Genomic DNA, 18,093 nt, shown 5'->3' with positions numbered 1-18,093 from the left:
ATCTGTTTGTACTTAGGGCCCTGGGATATTCTTTAATTAATGATGGATGTCAAGGTACTTAGATGCATCCTCTTCAAATGGACATAAGCTGAGAGGGATAGCTAACAAATGGATTTAACAAACAAGTTTTCAAAAAAAGATCTACAAGGCTAGATAACATTGGATTGGATTAACAATGAAATCCAATAGGGATTGATTATAAAAGTTTTGAATTAAGTACATGAGGTTCAAAAAACTGAAAAGTATAAGATGTCAACATAGCTTTTCTGAAAAAGATCAGGGAGGGTACCACATGTGGCAGACAAAAAGAGATCTATGGTTTAACCTTGACCTTAAGACAGCTTTAGCTCTGAGGAATAAAAGAGGTGATATGATGCTCCCTGGGGAGGCCACATCTGGAATACTGTTTTAAAGTTCTGTTGGCACAGCAGTTTAAGAGCAACCATAAAGTGATTCTAGAACTGTCATCCTTGAAGTCCATTCGTTTCTTCAAAGATAATCTGAAGGAACTGGGGTAACTTAATAAGGGAACATAATAGATAATTTTGTTTGATGGGCAGTTACTGTATTAGACCTGTTCTTCGTTCTGCTTGGCCCCAGAGTAGATATTCTAAAGATGCAAATTTAATCTTAATTAGATATAGAGCTTTTTGAAAGTGGAATGGGCTTACTAAGGGGGCAATGTTCTTCCTCATTGAATGTCTTGAAGCAGACAGATTGGCCTGCTTTACTTGTCAGGCATATTTTTATAGTGGAGATTGTGTTGGGACCAGGAAGCTACTTGAGTTCCCTTCTAATTCTAAAATACCTGTCACTTCTGAGGTCCCTTTTCTAGCTCAAATCAGTGAATCCTCTTATTCCTTGAGAGGGAGTGGGGGGGGCATTCCTAAATGTTTGCTTTTACAATGGGGCAGCTTGTATTCCCTAGGCCTAGGAAAGGATATTAAAAGTTGGTCCAGGTGTGCAGTAGAGAGCTTTGAAGGTGGATGGTACACTGGTAGGGCCCACTGCTGTGGATTATAGGTGGAAGACAGGGACAAAATGCTTATTAAGAGATACAGGTCATGGAACACTTAGGCCCTCCAAGCCTGAGGGTCTTGTCAATTGCCCCTCTGATCATCTGACATCACATTATATAGTCTTTTCCTCCCAAGGCTATCCTATTTGCTTGTCCCCCCAAAAAAAGAATCGTTCCTCCTCAGTCAACCACCTCCAAACACATACACACACAATTATCTCAAGTAGAAGAAGTTTGGAATTTTAGGAAACAGAAGCCTGATAATTAATGTCTTTTAATGGGCTCAAGCAGAGGACAAGAGTGCAACACTAAATAAAGAAAAAGAAAACTGCTAAGGCAAAAATGGAAGCCAAAAGTGTTACCAAAGTGGTACATATGGCTAAAGTTGGATGCTAGCTAGCAGAAAGTCTGGGTTGGGTACTATTTGTTTAAGAGCTGCCCCACTGATCCACGTTGCTGTCAAAGAACCTTTGTCATGGGGCCTGCTGGGTAAGAGAAAGGAAGGAAGAAGGGAAGGTATATAGGAAGAAAGAGGAAAATGAGGACCTTTCCCCATCCTCCACCTAAGTCACTGATGATGGAAATCAGTCATAAATCAGGACTAGAGCTGTCTACATAATGACTTAGTTTAAACATCCCCACAAAGTTCTTTCTTGACAATCTCTCCTTTACTCCCTTAAGAAAATTGCTTGCTGCTCCAGAGTTGAGGTATGTTCTAAGGGGAAGGTGGAAGGTAGGAGTGGGAATTGAGTGGCAGTATCTAAGGAAGAGGTGTGGAGGTGGGGGTGGGATTGAGTGGCAGATACTTCTCTGTTCCAGAGACTGACTGTCCTGGCACTAGCCGGAGAGACCCTTGACACCAACCTTGATGTGCTCTGTCTCAGCGCCTTGCTACCCTTGGCTACTGCCAGGGGTGTGTATTGGCTCCAGCTGGCAAATGGACAAGCTTTTCTTCCTGGAAGGCTTCTTGGCTTGAGAATTGGTTCTCTTTCTATTTTTTCCCACCCCAGACAGACCAGCTAGGAAACGGGAAGTAGATGGGTAAGAGACCCAGATCAGGCCTGGCCTTGATCCCAATTGGTTTCACTGTGTTCCAAAGTATCCAATGCCCTCTAACCCCCCTTTCAAAAAACAGCTTTTATAGGGTGACACAACTCTAGTAAATTCCCTTGAGCCCCAATTTCCACAACTCAAGTGAACAGAGAAAAGGGCACAGACCCTACCCCCAACAAACCTGGCTATCTCCCTCATTGAGTCCTCAAGGACAGCATCCTCACAATCTACCTGTCTGATTATATCTCCCCCCAGTTTGGCAAGGAGTCATGAGGGAGAGCTAGGGGCTTTCCCCAGAGATTGGGGAATTGCAAGCTGGGACCCAGCTAAAGTTAGAAACAGTCATCAAGCCCCAAGATTTTCCCCTTCAAAGTGTGTACTAAACCAGAATAAACTATATAAATTGTAACTCTCTCTCCTCTCCCCCCACCCCAGGCTACCCCAGTCAGCAAAGGCCCATCCCTAGGGCCTTCAGGAAATCCCCAGTCTCCCTCAACTAGAACCACTTAGATTCTTCTCCTTCTCTTGGGAAAAATACATCCAACCACAGTTCTTTATTTTCTTTTTAATTTTCTGAAGGATATTACACCACATATCCCATTGGCAGTAAAGCGCATTCAATGTGTTTTATAAGCCAAACAGTCACTTTGTTTAAGCAAACACAATTACAAAGTAAAAATAAAACCACAAAATAATGAACTGCATGTTCATAACATACAAAAAATCCGCTGCCTACTCAGTAGGTAAACTACAACATTCCAACTCCTGAATATATTTATAAATTTACATTTTCAGTTACAAAAATAGACTTTTGAGAGTTCAGATTTAGTTTAGTTTGTTTTTTTTGCTGCTTACATTCCAGAGAAATGAAAGCGGAGCTCAGCCCTCTTTCCCCATTCTTGCTCCCAAAGCCTCCCTGGATTCATCTTTCCCTGCCTCCCCCACCCCATTAAGGCCAGAGGTGGGTATAATACTCATTCCTACACAACTGTACGTGTCAAGGCGTCAGCGAGGCATTCACACAAAAAGGCACCAAGACATGGAACTTTGAAAACAAAATAACGGGGGGGAACCTCCAAAGGAAAAACAAAACAACTTTTTTTTTTTTGCCACATGTGAGAGTACAAGTTGGTTTGATATTTACAAAGTAAACAGAACATCACTCTGACACATGCTGATTAATACCTAAAAACTGCTGTTTCAAAAAGAAGCTTCAAACTCATCATTACAGCATCTCACAAAAAAAAAAAAAATCACCATTGCTCAACGTTTTTCTTTGCCTTTTTTCCCCCTTAAACAAAATTAGGCCCTAATTCCAAATAATTACAATATGAATATGCAAATTGTCTTCACATCAAGAGTACCCCAAGGAAAACAAAATCCATGGCACAGACACTGTACAGGGGCAAAAAGGAAAGGGGCTGAGCTTCAAAGCTCAGTTTTTCCCCATCTTACCAACTCAATTTTCTAGCATCAAAGGGAGAGATAGGGAGGAGGGCAATGATGGAAATGAAACTGAAATGATAATATCCAAAATCCATGCAAGTCAAGTCCTTTGAATAGAAAGTGAAGAACTTGGACATGGTTGTTTCAGGCAGCTGAAGTAAAAGGGTAATAGGGGATGATGAGAAGGGGGAAACAGGGTTGAAAGGGTGGTGAATGAATTCCCCCACTCATATTTTGGGGACTGGAGAGTAGGGTCAGAACTCTAAGGTATGAGTCCTCCCCTTCCCCACCTGGCCATCTTCCCCTCCTGTCCCAGTTGAGTCTCATGTAGGGGGGTTTTTGGTTTTTTTCTTTTTAGCATATTTCAATTGTCCTGGGAGAAAATGTGGCCGTCACGTCCGAAAGCGCTGTTGACGCGCTGAAGGAGTTGGTGACGGCTGAGGAGGGGAAGCTGGTAATGCCTTGGGGTGGAAAGGCAGAGGTGACAGAGGAGTATGTGGTAGCCACAGAGGGTGAGGGGAAGCCACTGTGTGCTGGAGAGGGGTAGGATGATGACACAGGAGAAGAATAGGAGGTGGGTACTGGAGATGGGTAGGAAGTGGTGGCAGGGGATGGGTAGGAGGTAGTGACAGGAGATGGGTATGAAGAGAGGGAGGAGGAGGCCACAGAGGCCGAGACACCCTTGTCTGCTTTCTTTTCTTTCTGCCGAAGATGAATCTTTGTGTGCCTCTTGCGCTCATCACTCCGAGCAAACTTTCTCCCACAGATGTCACAGGCAAAGGGCTTCTCTCCTGTGTGAGTACGGATGTGCGTGGTGAGGTGGTCACTTCGGCTGAAATTTCGCATGCAGATGCGGCACTGGAAGGGCTTCTGGCCTGTGTGGATTCGGATATGGCGAGTCAGCTCATCAGAACGAGAAAAGCGCCTGTCACAGGACTCCACAGGGCAGGCGTAGGGACGCTCATGGGGGGGTGTCTTGCTGGGCCTGTTAGGGTACTTGCGCATGCGACTTGGCTTGACAAGCTGAGACTGATAGGTGGTGTTGAGGGTCTTCAGATCTTGGGAGCCAGTCTGTGTGGCAAAAGCCTTGATGGTAGACAACGGGGTGAGGGAAGGCTGGGTTCGGCTCTCCAAGCTTGGAAAGGGTTTCTGGTCTGGTGGGACCAAGCCTAACTCACCCTGCTGCTGTGGGAACAGATAGTCTGGGATTATGGGCACCTGGAAACTGCCCTTGGAGGTGGGATAAGCAGGTGGTGGATACTGGATGGCAGAGCCTGCTGAGTTAGGGAAGGCCTGGCTTTGTGGCTCAGGAAAGATCTCAGGGTTGGGAGTAGGGAATGTGGGAGCTGCTGAGTAGATGGGGCTGCTCTCATTGGATTGCACGGCACAGCTCAGTGGGGGGCTCTGTGAGGAAGAGGAAGAGGAGGCTGTTGGAGATGGGGCTGCTGAAGAGGTGGCCGGTGGGTTACTCATGCTCACAAGTCCACTGACCAGGCTGAAAAGTGGCTCTGGCCACAGAGTATTGCCACTGTTGGGGGCTGGCTCCAAGGAGAATCGGCCAGTATAGGTAATTGGGGGCAACCGGGTGGGCTGATTAGGGTAGCTTGTCTCTGACAGCACCTTCTCCGTATTCAGTGGGATGTCAGGAAAAGTGTCTAGTGAAGAGGAAAGAGAACAATCCGTGTTACTGGAGCAAGATCTTATTTGAAGAGGTAAAGAGCTGCTACTGGCTGCTGCTGCTACCATTGACTACTGGGCTGGTTAATAATTGATAGCAGCAGATTGCAATGTTCCTGGAAGAGCTCCAGCAGCAGAGCCCATTTCAACAACAGCTGACGCAAATATGGAGAATCCCCCCTCTACTGCAGTTACCAGGGCTCCGCATCACAGTAGGCAAGGGATTCCCGGCTAATCCTGCCGCCTCCCCAGCAACACCGGGACCCCACCCCCCTTCTCCCCCCTCTCTCCCCCCAGCCCCGTACATCACAGTCCCTTTCTATAGGGGACAGGCGGTTGGCTCCTGTCTAGAGAGAACTCATTTTTCCTCCTCAAAACAAGCTCTCCACCCCCACCCACCCACGCAGCCCCAGCACATCTCCAGCCAAAACAACAGCCCAGGGATCCTCCATCGGGCATGCCCGGTTTCAGGGCAGTACTTAGCCTCATAGAGGCGGTATAGGGAGTATAGTTGTCTTCCTCAGACAAACTCTCTCCCGGGCACAAACCTCTGGGGGCTGGGCTGAGAAGACGGGGACCTTTTTTTGTTTTGGTTTGTTTGGTCTCGGAAGGCTGGGAAAGTGCCTTCTCCTAAATAGTAGCAAAGAACCCGGGGCGGTAGGGAGAAGCAGGGGAAGGAAGTCCATTGCTCTGGGCTACTGCTTACCTGCAGCCAGGTGCTCGAAGTGCTGCTCGCCGGCTTCCCCTTGGGGATTGAAACCACCCGTGCTGCTGCTGCTGCTGCTGCCTCCTCCACCACCTCCCCCACCACCACTGCCTTCAGGAGGTCCGCCGGCGGCGCCAAGAAACTGGGGCCCCCCCGAACTCAGCAGCATCATCTCCTCCAGTTTAGGATAGTTGTCCATGGTGGGGGAGTGAGGGAATGAGCCGAAGGGATCTGAGATCTGCAGCGGGGACATCAGCTGCATCTCTGCCTTGGCCGCAGCCATTCTGGACGGGGCGGACGTGGGGTTAGGGCCGGAGGGGCACTTGTGCGGGAGACTGGGCAGTTCACATGCGGGGTTCAGTGGAGCATGGTAAGGAAGCAAAAAATATATATTTTTTTGGTGGGGGCTTCCTCCAGGTTCTGCCCCCCCAGGCTTGAGTGCGGAGGCGGCGCTGCTGCTGTTTGCGGAGGCTGGGGCTGGTCCCGGCGGCTGCGGCGGCTTGTTGCTGCTGCTGCTGCGGTGGCGACGGCTGCGGCGGCTCCCCCACTTCTGCTGCCTGGAATCTCTCGCAACTCCCCCCGATCCGCCTCTATTTGAAGGGTTTGGAATTGTCAGGCTCCTCCCCCTTCCTGACGTACATGGCTATATATGGGAAGCAGGAAGCCCTTATATGGCAGGGCGGGACTGGAGGACCCGACGTGACGCGAGGCCTCCCCGCTCTCCTCCCCTCCCCCCACTCTCCCTCGCCCCTTGGACTCCGGGGATCCCGGGGCCAGAGCCAGAGCCAGGGATTCCCGGGGCCAGCTTCGAGGCTCCGGTGCTCAATCAGGCCCGCTGGGGCCCCAGCCGGAGCAGTGTTTTCCCCAACCCCCAAGCCTCGGTTCCCTCCTCCCATTTCCCCCCCTCCCACCCCGCCTCTGCCGGAAGCCCCGGGCAGCCGGGCCATATTGGGCCACACCAAATAAGGCACTGCCCAAATAAGGTCGGTTCCGGCGGGGGATCCTTCCTGCTCCATATATGGTGTTTCCGGGACCCTGCACTTCGCTCCCTCCCTCCCCCCCCCTCCTCCCTCCCCTCCTGTACCGAGAGAGGGGAGCCGGAGCTAGGGAAAGTGCGGCGGGCGGGGGCAGGGATCCCGGAGCACTGGGGCCAGGCAGCTCCGGCGATCTCCCCACGGGGACTGTTGCCCTAGGCCGGGGAGGCTGGGAAACCCCGGTCCCTGGGGCGGGGGCGAGGGCGAGCCCGGGCTCGGGAGCTCAGCCGTCATCCCCGGGTTTACCCGCCCACCTCCTGGGACCGTGGGAGCGGAGCGGGGAGGGGAGGAGTAGACTGGGCCAAGGGGGCAGAGGCCGTGGCCGGGAGGGGCGGGGCAAGGACACTCGTAGTTTCAGGCCGTGGGAGAAGAGCTGCCCCTGAAGCAAAAAAGAAGGGAAACTGAGGCTAGGGCTTCTCCGTTTCTCTTCTGCTTGTTCCACTTTATTTGCAGTCTCCTTAGACCTAGTCCCCGTGGGGCAGGAGGGGCGGGGGCAGCACATTTTATGCACCTGTTGGCGGGGGCGGGAGGTAGTGCACTACCCCCAGGTTAGTTAGCCTTTTGAGTTTTGGACGGGGTAGGGCGGGGTGGGGGTCGCGCAGAAATCCTTCTTGAACCACCTTTTTAGGGGCCTTTAGAAGGGGGCATACCTGGGACACAGAGCTGTAAGAGCCTGGGGGACCCTGACACCCTCCCACCCTCGCCAGCTGTTGGCTCTTCGCCAGCGCCTCTTGCAGAAAAGGCTGAGAAGCTCCCTTTCCAACCCCCTCGAAGCCAGGGAGACATTTCCGTTTGAGTGTGGGGCTGGAGGGAATCCCGTTTTTCAGGGGCCGGGGGTTGCCATCTCCCCCCTCCTCCCTGCAACACCTCCACTACCAGGTTCCCTTGGAGCTCTGGGGCAGAGCCTTGGGGAGATGGGGAAGAAGACCCCAGAGGAGGAAGGTTCTCTCCCTCCCCCCTCCCGTTCAAGCCTGAGACTGATCTCGGAAGGCCGGGGAATGGGGAGGAAGAGGATGAGGATGGCGGGAGTGAGGAGGGAGGGTGCATCTAGATGTTTGGGAAAACAAGTGCGGCAGAGAGCTGGGGCGGGACCGATCAGTGATGTGGGAAGCCCGGAGACTTGGTCTAGTGGCCCTAGTTTGGGGGGGTCGGGGATGGAGCGGTGAGGGTGGAGGGGCATTTCGGCTCAATGCTGCTGCTCCCTTCCCATCTCTGGCGAGAGGGTGCAGAGGTTAGGCAGTTAAAGTGGTCACTCCAGTCTCCTGGGGCCAGAAGGGAAACAGAGCCGACAGAGGCCTTTCACAGCCGCTTTCTACCCCCTCCTCCCCTAGCTGCTCGGCACCCGGCCAGGCTGGGGGAGACTCCGACGCAGTGAACGCGAAGTGAGCAGGCGCCGCCAGCTCGGGCTCCCCCCGCAGTCCCCGGGGATCGCCGCTGCCGAGGCAGCCCAGACACCGGGATCTCCCCACTGCTGCCGGGGCTGGAAGCCTGAGCCAGCCGCCCCCACTCCCGCGCCCTCCCTTTTATAGGGGCAAAGAAAAAAGAGGAGGGAATTTCTGCTAGGCTCCTGGGGACCAAGATAACTAGAAGGAAACTTCCCCTGCCCCCTCCCTCCTCCAAAACAACAAACACTCTCCACCACCACTACCAGCTCCACCCTACTGCTCCATTCAGCTGCGTCCTTCCTTTCTGGTACCAAGGAGGGGGAAGAGTTTCTTTGGAGGAGTGAAGCCTGTATCCTGGGTCGGAGGCTGATCTCCAGGATTCCCCTGGCATTGCATCCCTAGCCCAACAAAGCTATTGCCGTAAATCTAACTTAAGTGTTTTTTTGGGGATGGGGAAAAAATCCGAAGCACGGAGCAACCCTCGGGGTTACTGAGATCAGAGAAAGGATAGGAGGCAGGGTCTTCAACCACCTAGCTGTCAGTCACACTTGAAGTAGCCGATGAACGGGTTTGTTTTTTTTTAATTTCAAGAAGAAAAGTTTTTCTCCACTTCCTTCCCAGTGTTTTTTTTTCCTCTTCGTTTTAATCAGCCCAGGAGTGAAACCCCATTTTATACAAGGTGTCTCAAAAGTCTCAGTGCAATCTTAAGCTTTGCAAGCTTATTATCCAGATTTTAAAAGGTCCCTAGCCTAATCTCCCCGCACCTGCCCCCAGACAGTTGTATGCTTACTCCTCCTCAACTACATCTGCCCTATTTCCCCCTCCTAGGACATCTACTTACAATTAGTGGGCCCTAGAAGAAGGGTCAATGAATTGTGACATTTGATTATTGTGAAACTGACAGGACTCTGCCAAAGCCATGCCATCCAGCCTCTAGGCTCCTGGTAGGTCTGCTTTTAAAACATAGGCAGTTGATTTTTTTTTCCTGAAAACCTCTAAGGAGGCAAGGGGTATAACAACTTGGTTGGCATAAAGTTCTCTGTAATATCTACATGAAATCTCCACATTGTCCCTTAAGTCCATTACTTTGTGGGTTGAGTGGGTGAGAATCAAGGGCAGAGTCAAAACAATCAAAAAAGTCTAGGGAGTAGAAGCCTGGAAACTCCAAGTTTGGAAATACCCTTTGGGTAGAATATATTCACCCATATGTCACCCTAATTCTTCTCCAGTGTTCTTGTGAAAGCCCCAGAGATTGCTTGGTCTGAGAATTCAGACCCATCATCATCATCAACAATAAGCATTTACTGACATACACTGGGGGTACAGATGAATGAGGAACCACTCCCTTGCGGAGTTCAAAGTCCAACAATATTTCAAAAAATGTGCTCTGGAGACTTCATTGGACTGTATCTCATCAATGTGGATACACACTTCAATAATGCACATAACAACTCATCCATGCCTGAGGGACCAGTGTGACTAGAGTCTAGACCAGGAGTGGGGAACCTGGAAGGCCACTCCGAATGTGGCCTCAAAGGTGCAGGTTCCGCACCCCTCATCTAGTCCATGTACTTCCTAGATTCACCACAGGGCTTCTACCCTTCACATAGGGAGCTTTCTTGGTCTCCACATTGCTTGAATACCAGTGAAGCCTATGCATTGTCCAACTTTCCCTCTTGCTACATGACCAATTCATCTTTTTTTCCAGTCATAAGTTTCTCTGATGACACCCTTTCACTTCTCCTCTTGTGTAATTCCTCATATGCAATGTTGTTGTAGCCTACTCATGCCCATTATGCATTACCCCCTTGCCACTGAGAGACTAGATAAAACCAGAAGAATATCAGTGTTCAACTTTTGAGGGAAAACAAAGGTTTGGGGCTAATAGAAGAACTGTGCAGTTTCCCACAGGCAACTCAACCTCTTCTTCCTGTTCAATTCTGGGATGAGGCTTGGTTCATTTGAAGTATTAATAAATAAATAGTTATTTGGACAATAGACATTCCTTGTCCACCTGTTTTTCCCTGTGTGGATAGTTAAGCCAAACTTTTTTGAGTGATTATAGATCTCATTTGGGAAGCCCTACAGTGTCTCAGAGCTTAAGGCAACCAATACAATGTTGTCTACAAGATAGTTTTAAGATACTTCAAAATATATGGACAACAAATAGCAATGCAAATTGTTGTTCAGTTGTGCTCAACTTTTGTGATCCCATTTCAGGTTTTCTTGGCAGAGATACTGGTTTGCCCTTTCCCTCTCCCGTTTATTTTGTAGATGAGGAAACTGAAGCAAACAGGGTTAGATGACTTGACCAGGGTCACACAAAGTGTCTGAGGCCAGTTTTGAGCTCAGGAAGATGAGTTTTCCTGACTCCAGACCTGGTGCTCTATCCACTGTGCCATCTAGCTGCCTGCAATACAAAAGATAAGTGCCATATAAGGACTATAGACAGTAATTAAGAAGTTCAGAGAAGTCTCCTGGTTGGCCAGGAGAGGCTTCCTGGAGAAAGCAGGTCCTCTGAGATGATGAGACTTGATGATTCTCTAAGGCTTCTTCCAACTCTTAACATTCTGTGATTCCACTTGAGCCTTGAAATTAAAAAAGTTGGATTTAAGTAAGCACGTGTGTGGAAGGACTAGGATGAGAATTTCCACTGAGGTTTAAGGCACTAAATAATAAATCTATCTAGGGGCAGCCAGGTGGCACAGTGAATAGAGCACTGGCCCTGGAGTCAGGAGGACCTGAGTTCAAATCCAATCTCAGACACTTAACACTGACTAGCCATGTGACCTTGGGCAAGTCACTGCTCTGCCTTCCCCCCTCCAAAAAGCAAAATAGTAATAATAAACTTATCTAGTTGAAATATAATATGTGAATGTTGGGAGTGATAAATGGGCAGTTAGGTGGCGCTGTGATTGAGTTTCAGGTCTGGAGTTAGGAACACTCATCTTCCTTGAGTTCAAATCTGAGTTCAGACACTTACTAGCTGTGTGACCCTGGGCAAGTCACTTAAACCTGTTTGCTTCAGTTTTCACCTTGGTAAAATGAGCTGGGGAAGGAAATGGCAAATTGCTCCAGTATCTTTTCTCCAAATGGGATCATGAAGAATTGGACATGACTGAAAATGACTGAACAACAGCTATGGGAACTATAAAGTAGATTTATTGGTTTTTTGTTGTTGTTGTTGTTTTTTGTTTTTGCTTTTTGGAGGGCAATTGGGGTTAAGTGACTTTCCCAAGGTCACATGGCTAGTTTTTGTGTCAAGGTCTGAGATGGGATCCTAACCCAGGTCCTTCTGACTCCAGGGCCAGTGTTCTATTTCACTGCACCATCTAGCCGCCCCAAGTGGAAGATTTATTGAAATAGGCTGAGGAGGCTAGGTGGTGCAGTGAGTAAGAGCAGCGGCCCAGAGTCGGGAGGATCCGGGATAGGTTCTGGCCTCAGATACTTAACACCCACATACACAAAAAAACTGGTGGTATAACCTTGGGCAAGTTAACCCCAATTGCTTAAAAAAATACGCTGAGGAGGGACTAGAGGAACTTGGTCAGTTTTGTAGAAAGAGCCTTGGATTTAGGGTTACAGAACCTGCCTTCAGATCCTAGTTCTGCCACTTAGACTTCCATAACTTGAGGCAAGTCACTAAACCTCTTTTGGTCTGTTTCCTCGTCTGTGAAGTAGAGATGGCTTCTAAGGTCTTTTCTAAATGGATCTTTCTAAAATCTGTAATTCTATGACTTCTGAGTTCTAGAAAAATGGATTTGTGTAACCAGCCGATGAGGTTTAGAGCTAAGCATAGAGTAGATGCTATCAATTTCTCTTAGGCAAGAGAGGCTATATGCATATATGCATGGAAGCTTGTCCCTATTTGTGCCCTTCCCTTGACCCTACTATTTCTGTCTTTCAACAAGCTTCTGCCTCTCCTGGCTTAACACTAGCCCTGAATGGAGCACAGGCTGTGTGAGTGGCCTTGGCTTGTCCAACCTTTCTGCCAGGGGACCTTTGTCTCTGGTAATTCTATGGAGTTGGATTTGGGATTATTCTTTTAAAAAAAAATCAATAAGATTGTACACAGTAACAGCAACATTGTTTGATGACCAACTTTGATAGACTTAGCTCTTCTCAGCAATGCAATGATCTAAGATAATTCCAAGGGACTCATGATGGAAAATGTTATCTACTGTCAGAGTAAAAAACTATGGAGTCTGAATGCAGATCGAAGCATACGATTTTCTCTTTTTTTCTTTCTTGTGGTTTTCCCCTTTTGTTCTGATTCTTCTTTCACAACATGACTAATGTGGAAATATCTTTAATATGATGGTACATGTATAGATTCTATCAGATTGCTTGCCTTCTTGGGGAGGGGGAAGGGGACAGAGGAAAAAAAATTTAGAACTCAAAATCTTATAGAAGTGAATGTTGAAAGCTATCTTTCCATGTAATTGGAAAAAATAAAATACTTTTAAGTGGGAAGATTTTTTTTAAATCAACAGTTTGGATTAGCTGTCTCATTGAAGATGTGGAGTATTCTTTTGACCAGGCATGTGGAAGAAAAACAAAATAACATAATGGGGTATGGCAGCTTGAGTTCCACTGGAAAGAGAGAGAAAGAAAGTCAAAAGCATCCCCACCCCTCACCAATGCTTTGACCTTCTCTCCCAGGCCCTTAGCTGAGAAAGGGACACTTGGAAGAAAACAAACCCCTTTTTTCCATCACAACTTCCGCCCAGCTACGTCAGCATGGTTCCCCATCAGCTCGGGCCCCACAGTTTATTTTTGTGACTGGGGCTCAGGAAGTGATTCTTTCTGTCTCCGACTTGAGTAGTTGTCACACTTTCCAATGGCTGACACGGTGACAGGCACCAGCCGGAAACACCGAGGAGCCTGACCTTAAATGGGAGGTTAGTGGGATCCCAAATCTAGTCCCATTCTGTGCTGGGAACCCCAAAGAAAACTGGGGGAGGAATTGGGGGTTGGGGAGATCATGGGAAGGAAGGAAGGAACAGAGAGGGAGAATCTGGGGCAAAACCAAAACTGGGGTGGGACAAATGGGGGCAACCAGTAGGGAGGGGATAAGTGTGGGAGGTTATAAAAAAGGAGTCGGGGGACACAGGAAAGACAACAGAAACTTAGAGAGCAACATATGTGATGTCGGAAGAGACCATAGAAATAGCTTAGTCCATTCTGTTTGCCTTTTAGAAATGAGGAAACTGTGGCCTAGAGTGCTCTGTCTTGCCTGACACCATAGAGAGTGAATGGCATAACTGATACTAAATTTCAGGTCATTCCTAAAGAAAAGATTTTAGACCATTTCAAGGCAGTGCAGAGGTCCTTCAGGTTTCTACAATGTGTGCTCTGCATTACTGATAGCAAGACTGCTGCTGCAATAAGCTACAGGCACATGGGTGAGTAACCTTGGAAAAGGTGGGGGCTCAACCCATGTTTAAAGTATGTTGTCAATCAACAAGCAATTATTAAGTGCCTACTGTGTACCAGGTGATGATGGTAGGTTGCCACTGACAAAAGAACAAGGGAACAGGTTTGTCCTTTCTTGGAAAGAAAATGGATTTTTAGGGAGAACAAGGTCAAATTGAAGCTGCAGTCTCAGGGATTTTAGTTTAGGACTTTGGAAGAACCTCCTTACTTCGAGATATCAGGGCACATGACCTTGGGAGATGGTGAAGCCTGCTCTTCCTCAGATTTGTCTAAGGAAAGGAGAGCTCTTTTTGTTTACTGGTCTCTTATAGCTGGCATGATCCTTCAAGGTCACTAAAGGGTTCTTCTCCCCTGGGTAGGAGACTTGACCCCCGATTTGCAATTGGCTCATTTTTATTTCCCAGCCCCTCTTCAATACCCTAAGTGGGAGGCCCTGTCAGATGGCAGAGCCCTCTGCTTGGCCTCTCCTGCCTGCCACCAGCTCTGAGCTCTGGGCTCCAAGGACAAGCCAGGATTCTCTTTGCTGTTTCCCTCTGGAGTGTGCTGTAAAGCTTGGCTGCAGAAATCTCTGGAAGCTGCTTGTGAAGGCAGAGGGAGGAGAGAGTTACATAAGAGCCCACCGATGGCCAGGAAGTAAAGAGCAGCCTTTAGATTAGAAAGGCGGTGTTTTAATCCAGCCCCAAAAAGGCAGGAATAGAAACTGCATGTTATTTCTGTTTCCCTCCCCACCACCCCCTGTACTTCCCAGGCCAAGCTGCTCTGGCTTCTTCTAGCCTTTCTATGGGTTAATTCAGGTTGTGTGGGAATTATAGGAAGGATTGATTCAGCCTTGGGTGGGGTGGGGGACTCCGTGGGGGCCACACACAGGGTACACACTGTAGGACATACTCAGACACCCTGGTCAAACCCCAAGATCCAATACCCTAAGAGGGTGTTTCCATCCCATGCTATGAAGTGACTGGAAAGGAAAGAGGTGAGAATTTTGTAATTAGAGGGGGTCAGGTTCCCTCCTTAGCCTTCTACAATCATAGAGCATCCATGTTACTAGGCAAAGTCTGAGAAAACTACTGAAGAGAAGGAATGGTGGGCCAGACCTGGAACAAGCTAAAGAAACTTTAGGTCAAAATCTCAGCTCTATCACTTACAGCTGTGTGACCTTGACAGAGGAACTAACCCTCTCTGAGTTTCAATATCTTCATCTGTAGAATGAGATTAGCATACCTGTAGTATTTACCTCCAATTGTGTTATGAGCATCAAATGAAGTATTTTGTAAAATGCTTTGAATAGGGGCAGCTAGGTGGCACAGTGGATAGAGCACTGGACCTAGAATCAGGAGGACCTGAGTTCAAATCCGGCCTCAGACACCTAACACAAAAAACTAGCTGTGTGACCTTGGGCAAGTCACTTAACCCCAACTGCCCTCCAAAAAGCAAAAAAAAAAAAGACTGAATATTTTAAAGGTCAGTTTAGCAGGTATTAAGCACCAAGCTCAAGCTTGATGTTTGGTCTGGGGACAAGAAATAAAATAAGGAAAAGAGAGAGAGAGAGGAGGGAGTATCTTGTTCTCAAGATTTAGGAAGAAAAATATAATCAAGTACATAGTAATTACAAATAGTTTGCATTTCCAAAATGTGTGCTCTGCATTACTGAGAGTCAAGCTGATGCTTCAACAGGCTACATAAAGGCACATGGGTGAGTAATCTTGGAAAAGAAAGTATATTGGTGGGGGCTTAAACCATGTTTAAAGCTTATTGTCAGCCAACAAGCAATTATTAAGTGCCTACTGTGTGCCAGGTGATGATGGTAGGTTGCCACTGATGAAAGAACAGGGGAACAGGCTTGTTTTTTCTTTGAAAGAAAATGGAGGGGGAACAAAGGGGGAACAGGGTTCATCTTAAGCTGCAGTCTTGAGGATTTGGTTTTTTGAAAAGATTTTTGAAAGAATTTCCTCACTGTGAGCTGGGAAACATCAGGGCATTTGGGGTGGTGGGTCTGTGTGTGTGTAAACACTAAGAACTAGGGGAATTAGAAAAGGCATCTTAGAGAATATTCAAGAGGAAAAAATGTGAAATATCAGTTTTGGAGCCATATTGTGAGGGATTGTAAACACCAGAAGAGCTGGTGTCCTATCCTAGCATCAGGGAGCCACTTGACCTTTTTGAGCAGGGAAGTGACTGTCAGATTTGTGCTGGAGGAGGATTGATCAGAAAGAGGAGAGACTGGATGTTGGGAACCCAACTAATAGGTTATTGGAATGATTTAGTGGAGCGGTGATGAGGGCCTTGGGCAAAGGTGAAGTGGATAGAGCACTAGGCTTGGAGTCAAGAAGACGATAATATGGGGGCGGCTAGGTGGTGCAGTGAGTAAAGTCAGGAGGTCCTGAGTTTGGTTCTGGCCTCAGACACTTAACACCCATACAAAAAAACTAGCCGTGTAACCTTGGGCAAGTTACTTAACGCCAATTGCCCTCCAAAAGGAAAAAAAAAAGACTATAATATGAGAGACTATAATCACAGGAATCAGGAAGACTGTAATAATAAGACTATAATCACTAGACTAGTCTGGCTTCAGACACTAGCTGTGTGACCCTGGGCAAGTCACTTAACCTTGTTTTACCTCATTTTCCACCTCTGTAAATGATCTGGAGAAGGAAATGGCAAACCACTCCAGTATCTCTGTCAAGAAAACTCCAAATGGCATCATGAAGAGTTGGACATGAATGAAACGACTCAGCAAAAACAATGAAAACCTAATCTTTTGGGGTCAGGGAAGGAGGAGGATGAGAGAAGAAAGGATTGATTTGAAGATGCTGTAGAGTTAGAATCAGCAAATCTTGACAACTGATCGGATATGTTTGGGTGAAGACGACACAGAGATCCCAAGCCTGTGTGACTCAAAGGCTTAGGGTGCCCTCAACAGAAACAGAGAATTTAAAAGAAGGGGTGAGAGTAGAGGGAAAGGGGGAGTTCTATTCTGGATGATTTGAGTTTGAGATACATACCGGACCTGTAGTTAGAGGTGAAGGAGTGGAGTTTGGGAGACAAAGGCTAGATAAATGGATTTGGGGGGCATCTTCAGAGATGAGAGTGATCACATAGAAGCTCCTTATATAATCATCTGTAGAGAAAAGAGAAACCCCAGGAAGAGAAAAGTAAACTTGGGGAGGGATTGGGGGGGGATAAGCTTGAGTCTACAAAAGGGGCTGAGAAGGGCTGGTCATAAAGGGGGAGAATGGGGAGATAGTACTGTCACCAAAACCAGGGGAAGCAAATATTCAGGAGGGAAAGGTGGTTAGCAATGTCAAAAGAGGATCAAGATAGATGAGGACAAAATAAGGTCATCGTACTTAGCAATTAAGAGACTGTTGGTGATTTCAGAGAGAACAGTTTCATTGGATGGGGTAGGGTCAGAAACCACATTAGAAAGGGCTGAGAACTGAGTGGACATGAGGACGTAAAAGCAAGGAGTGTGAGCAGTTTTCTCCCCAAAAGTTTGACTGTGAAAGGAAAGAGAGAGACAGAAAGCGGAGGAGAGAGAGGGGAGAAAGAGAGAGACAGAGACAGAGGGGGAGTGAGAGACAGAGAGGAGATGATAGTTTGAGAGAGGGGAGGGTCAAGAAAAGGTTTTTTAAGACCTCCATGTTTACAAACAGCATGGTAGGGGTCTATGGATAAGGAGAGATAGAAAATTAGTGTGGGGGGTGATAACTGAGAAGAAGGGATCAAGGACATAATCAGAGGGTTTGGCTTTACTAAGGTGAAAGACCACTCTCTAAGATAGGTGCAAAGGGAAAAGAAGATATTGAGGGGATTTGAGATGTAAAGCTGAAGAAAGGAAGGGATTCATGACTGAAGACCTCCATTTTTTTAAATGAATTATAAAATTCCTCTGCGAAGTGAGAGGGGGGAGATAAAAAGAAGTCTGGAACAGCTGATTTGGGGAGATCAGTAGGGAATCCAACAGGAAAAGCACAACAGCTGCTATGTCCAGTGAGTCCTCAGCTGATGCTGTTGTTCAGCCATTTTTCAGTGATGTCCGACTCTCTGTGACCCCATTTGAAAGATGGCAGAGATGTTGGTTTGTCATTTCCTTCTCCAGCTCATTTTATAGAGGAAACTGAGGCAGAGTTAAGGGACTTACCCAGGGTCACACAGTTACTAAGTGTCTGAGGCCAAATTTGAACTCTGGAAAATGAATCTTCCTGACTCCAGGCCTGGTGCTCTGTGCATTGTAGCACCACTAAACTTCCCTCAGTTGATATTAGGTAAGATAAATTTGTATTGGACCCAGCTAGCATAGCTTTGCAACTACCTATAGCAGTGCTCAGCAGGAGAATA

The 18,093-nt window shown here is 47.6% G+C and overlaps 1 protein-coding gene across 1 annotated transcript; it reads right to left on the bottom strand.

The window, feature by feature from the left end:
* Positions 1 to 2,620: 2,620 nt before the first annotated feature.
* Positions 2,621 to 6,493, bottom strand: EGR1 (early growth response 1). The gene is made up of 2 exons (XM_069104308.1): positions 5,901 to 6,493; positions 2,621 to 5,172 (listed from the first exon to the last, which is right to left on the bottom strand). The coding sequence occupies exons 1-2, from the start codon at positions 6,181 to 6,183 to the stop codon at positions 3,872 to 3,874; spliced, it is 1,584 nt and encodes a 527-aa protein (XP_068960409.1). The 5' UTR covers positions 6,184 to 6,493; the 3' UTR covers positions 2,621 to 3,871.
* Between the last annotated feature and the right edge of the window lie 11,600 nt (positions 6,494 to 18,093).

Source organism: Petaurus breviceps, unplaced genomic scaffold (assembly GCF_028583685.1).
Source record: "Petaurus breviceps papuanus isolate PSGF00001 unplaced genomic scaffold, PetGlider_PUasm1.0 685, whole genome shotgun sequence".
NCBI lineage: Eukaryota > Metazoa > Chordata > Mammalia > Diprotodontia > Petauridae > Petaurus > Petaurus breviceps.
The sequence above is the reverse complement of the archived record's forward strand: the minus strand, read 5'-3'. Positions and strand labels throughout refer to the sequence as shown.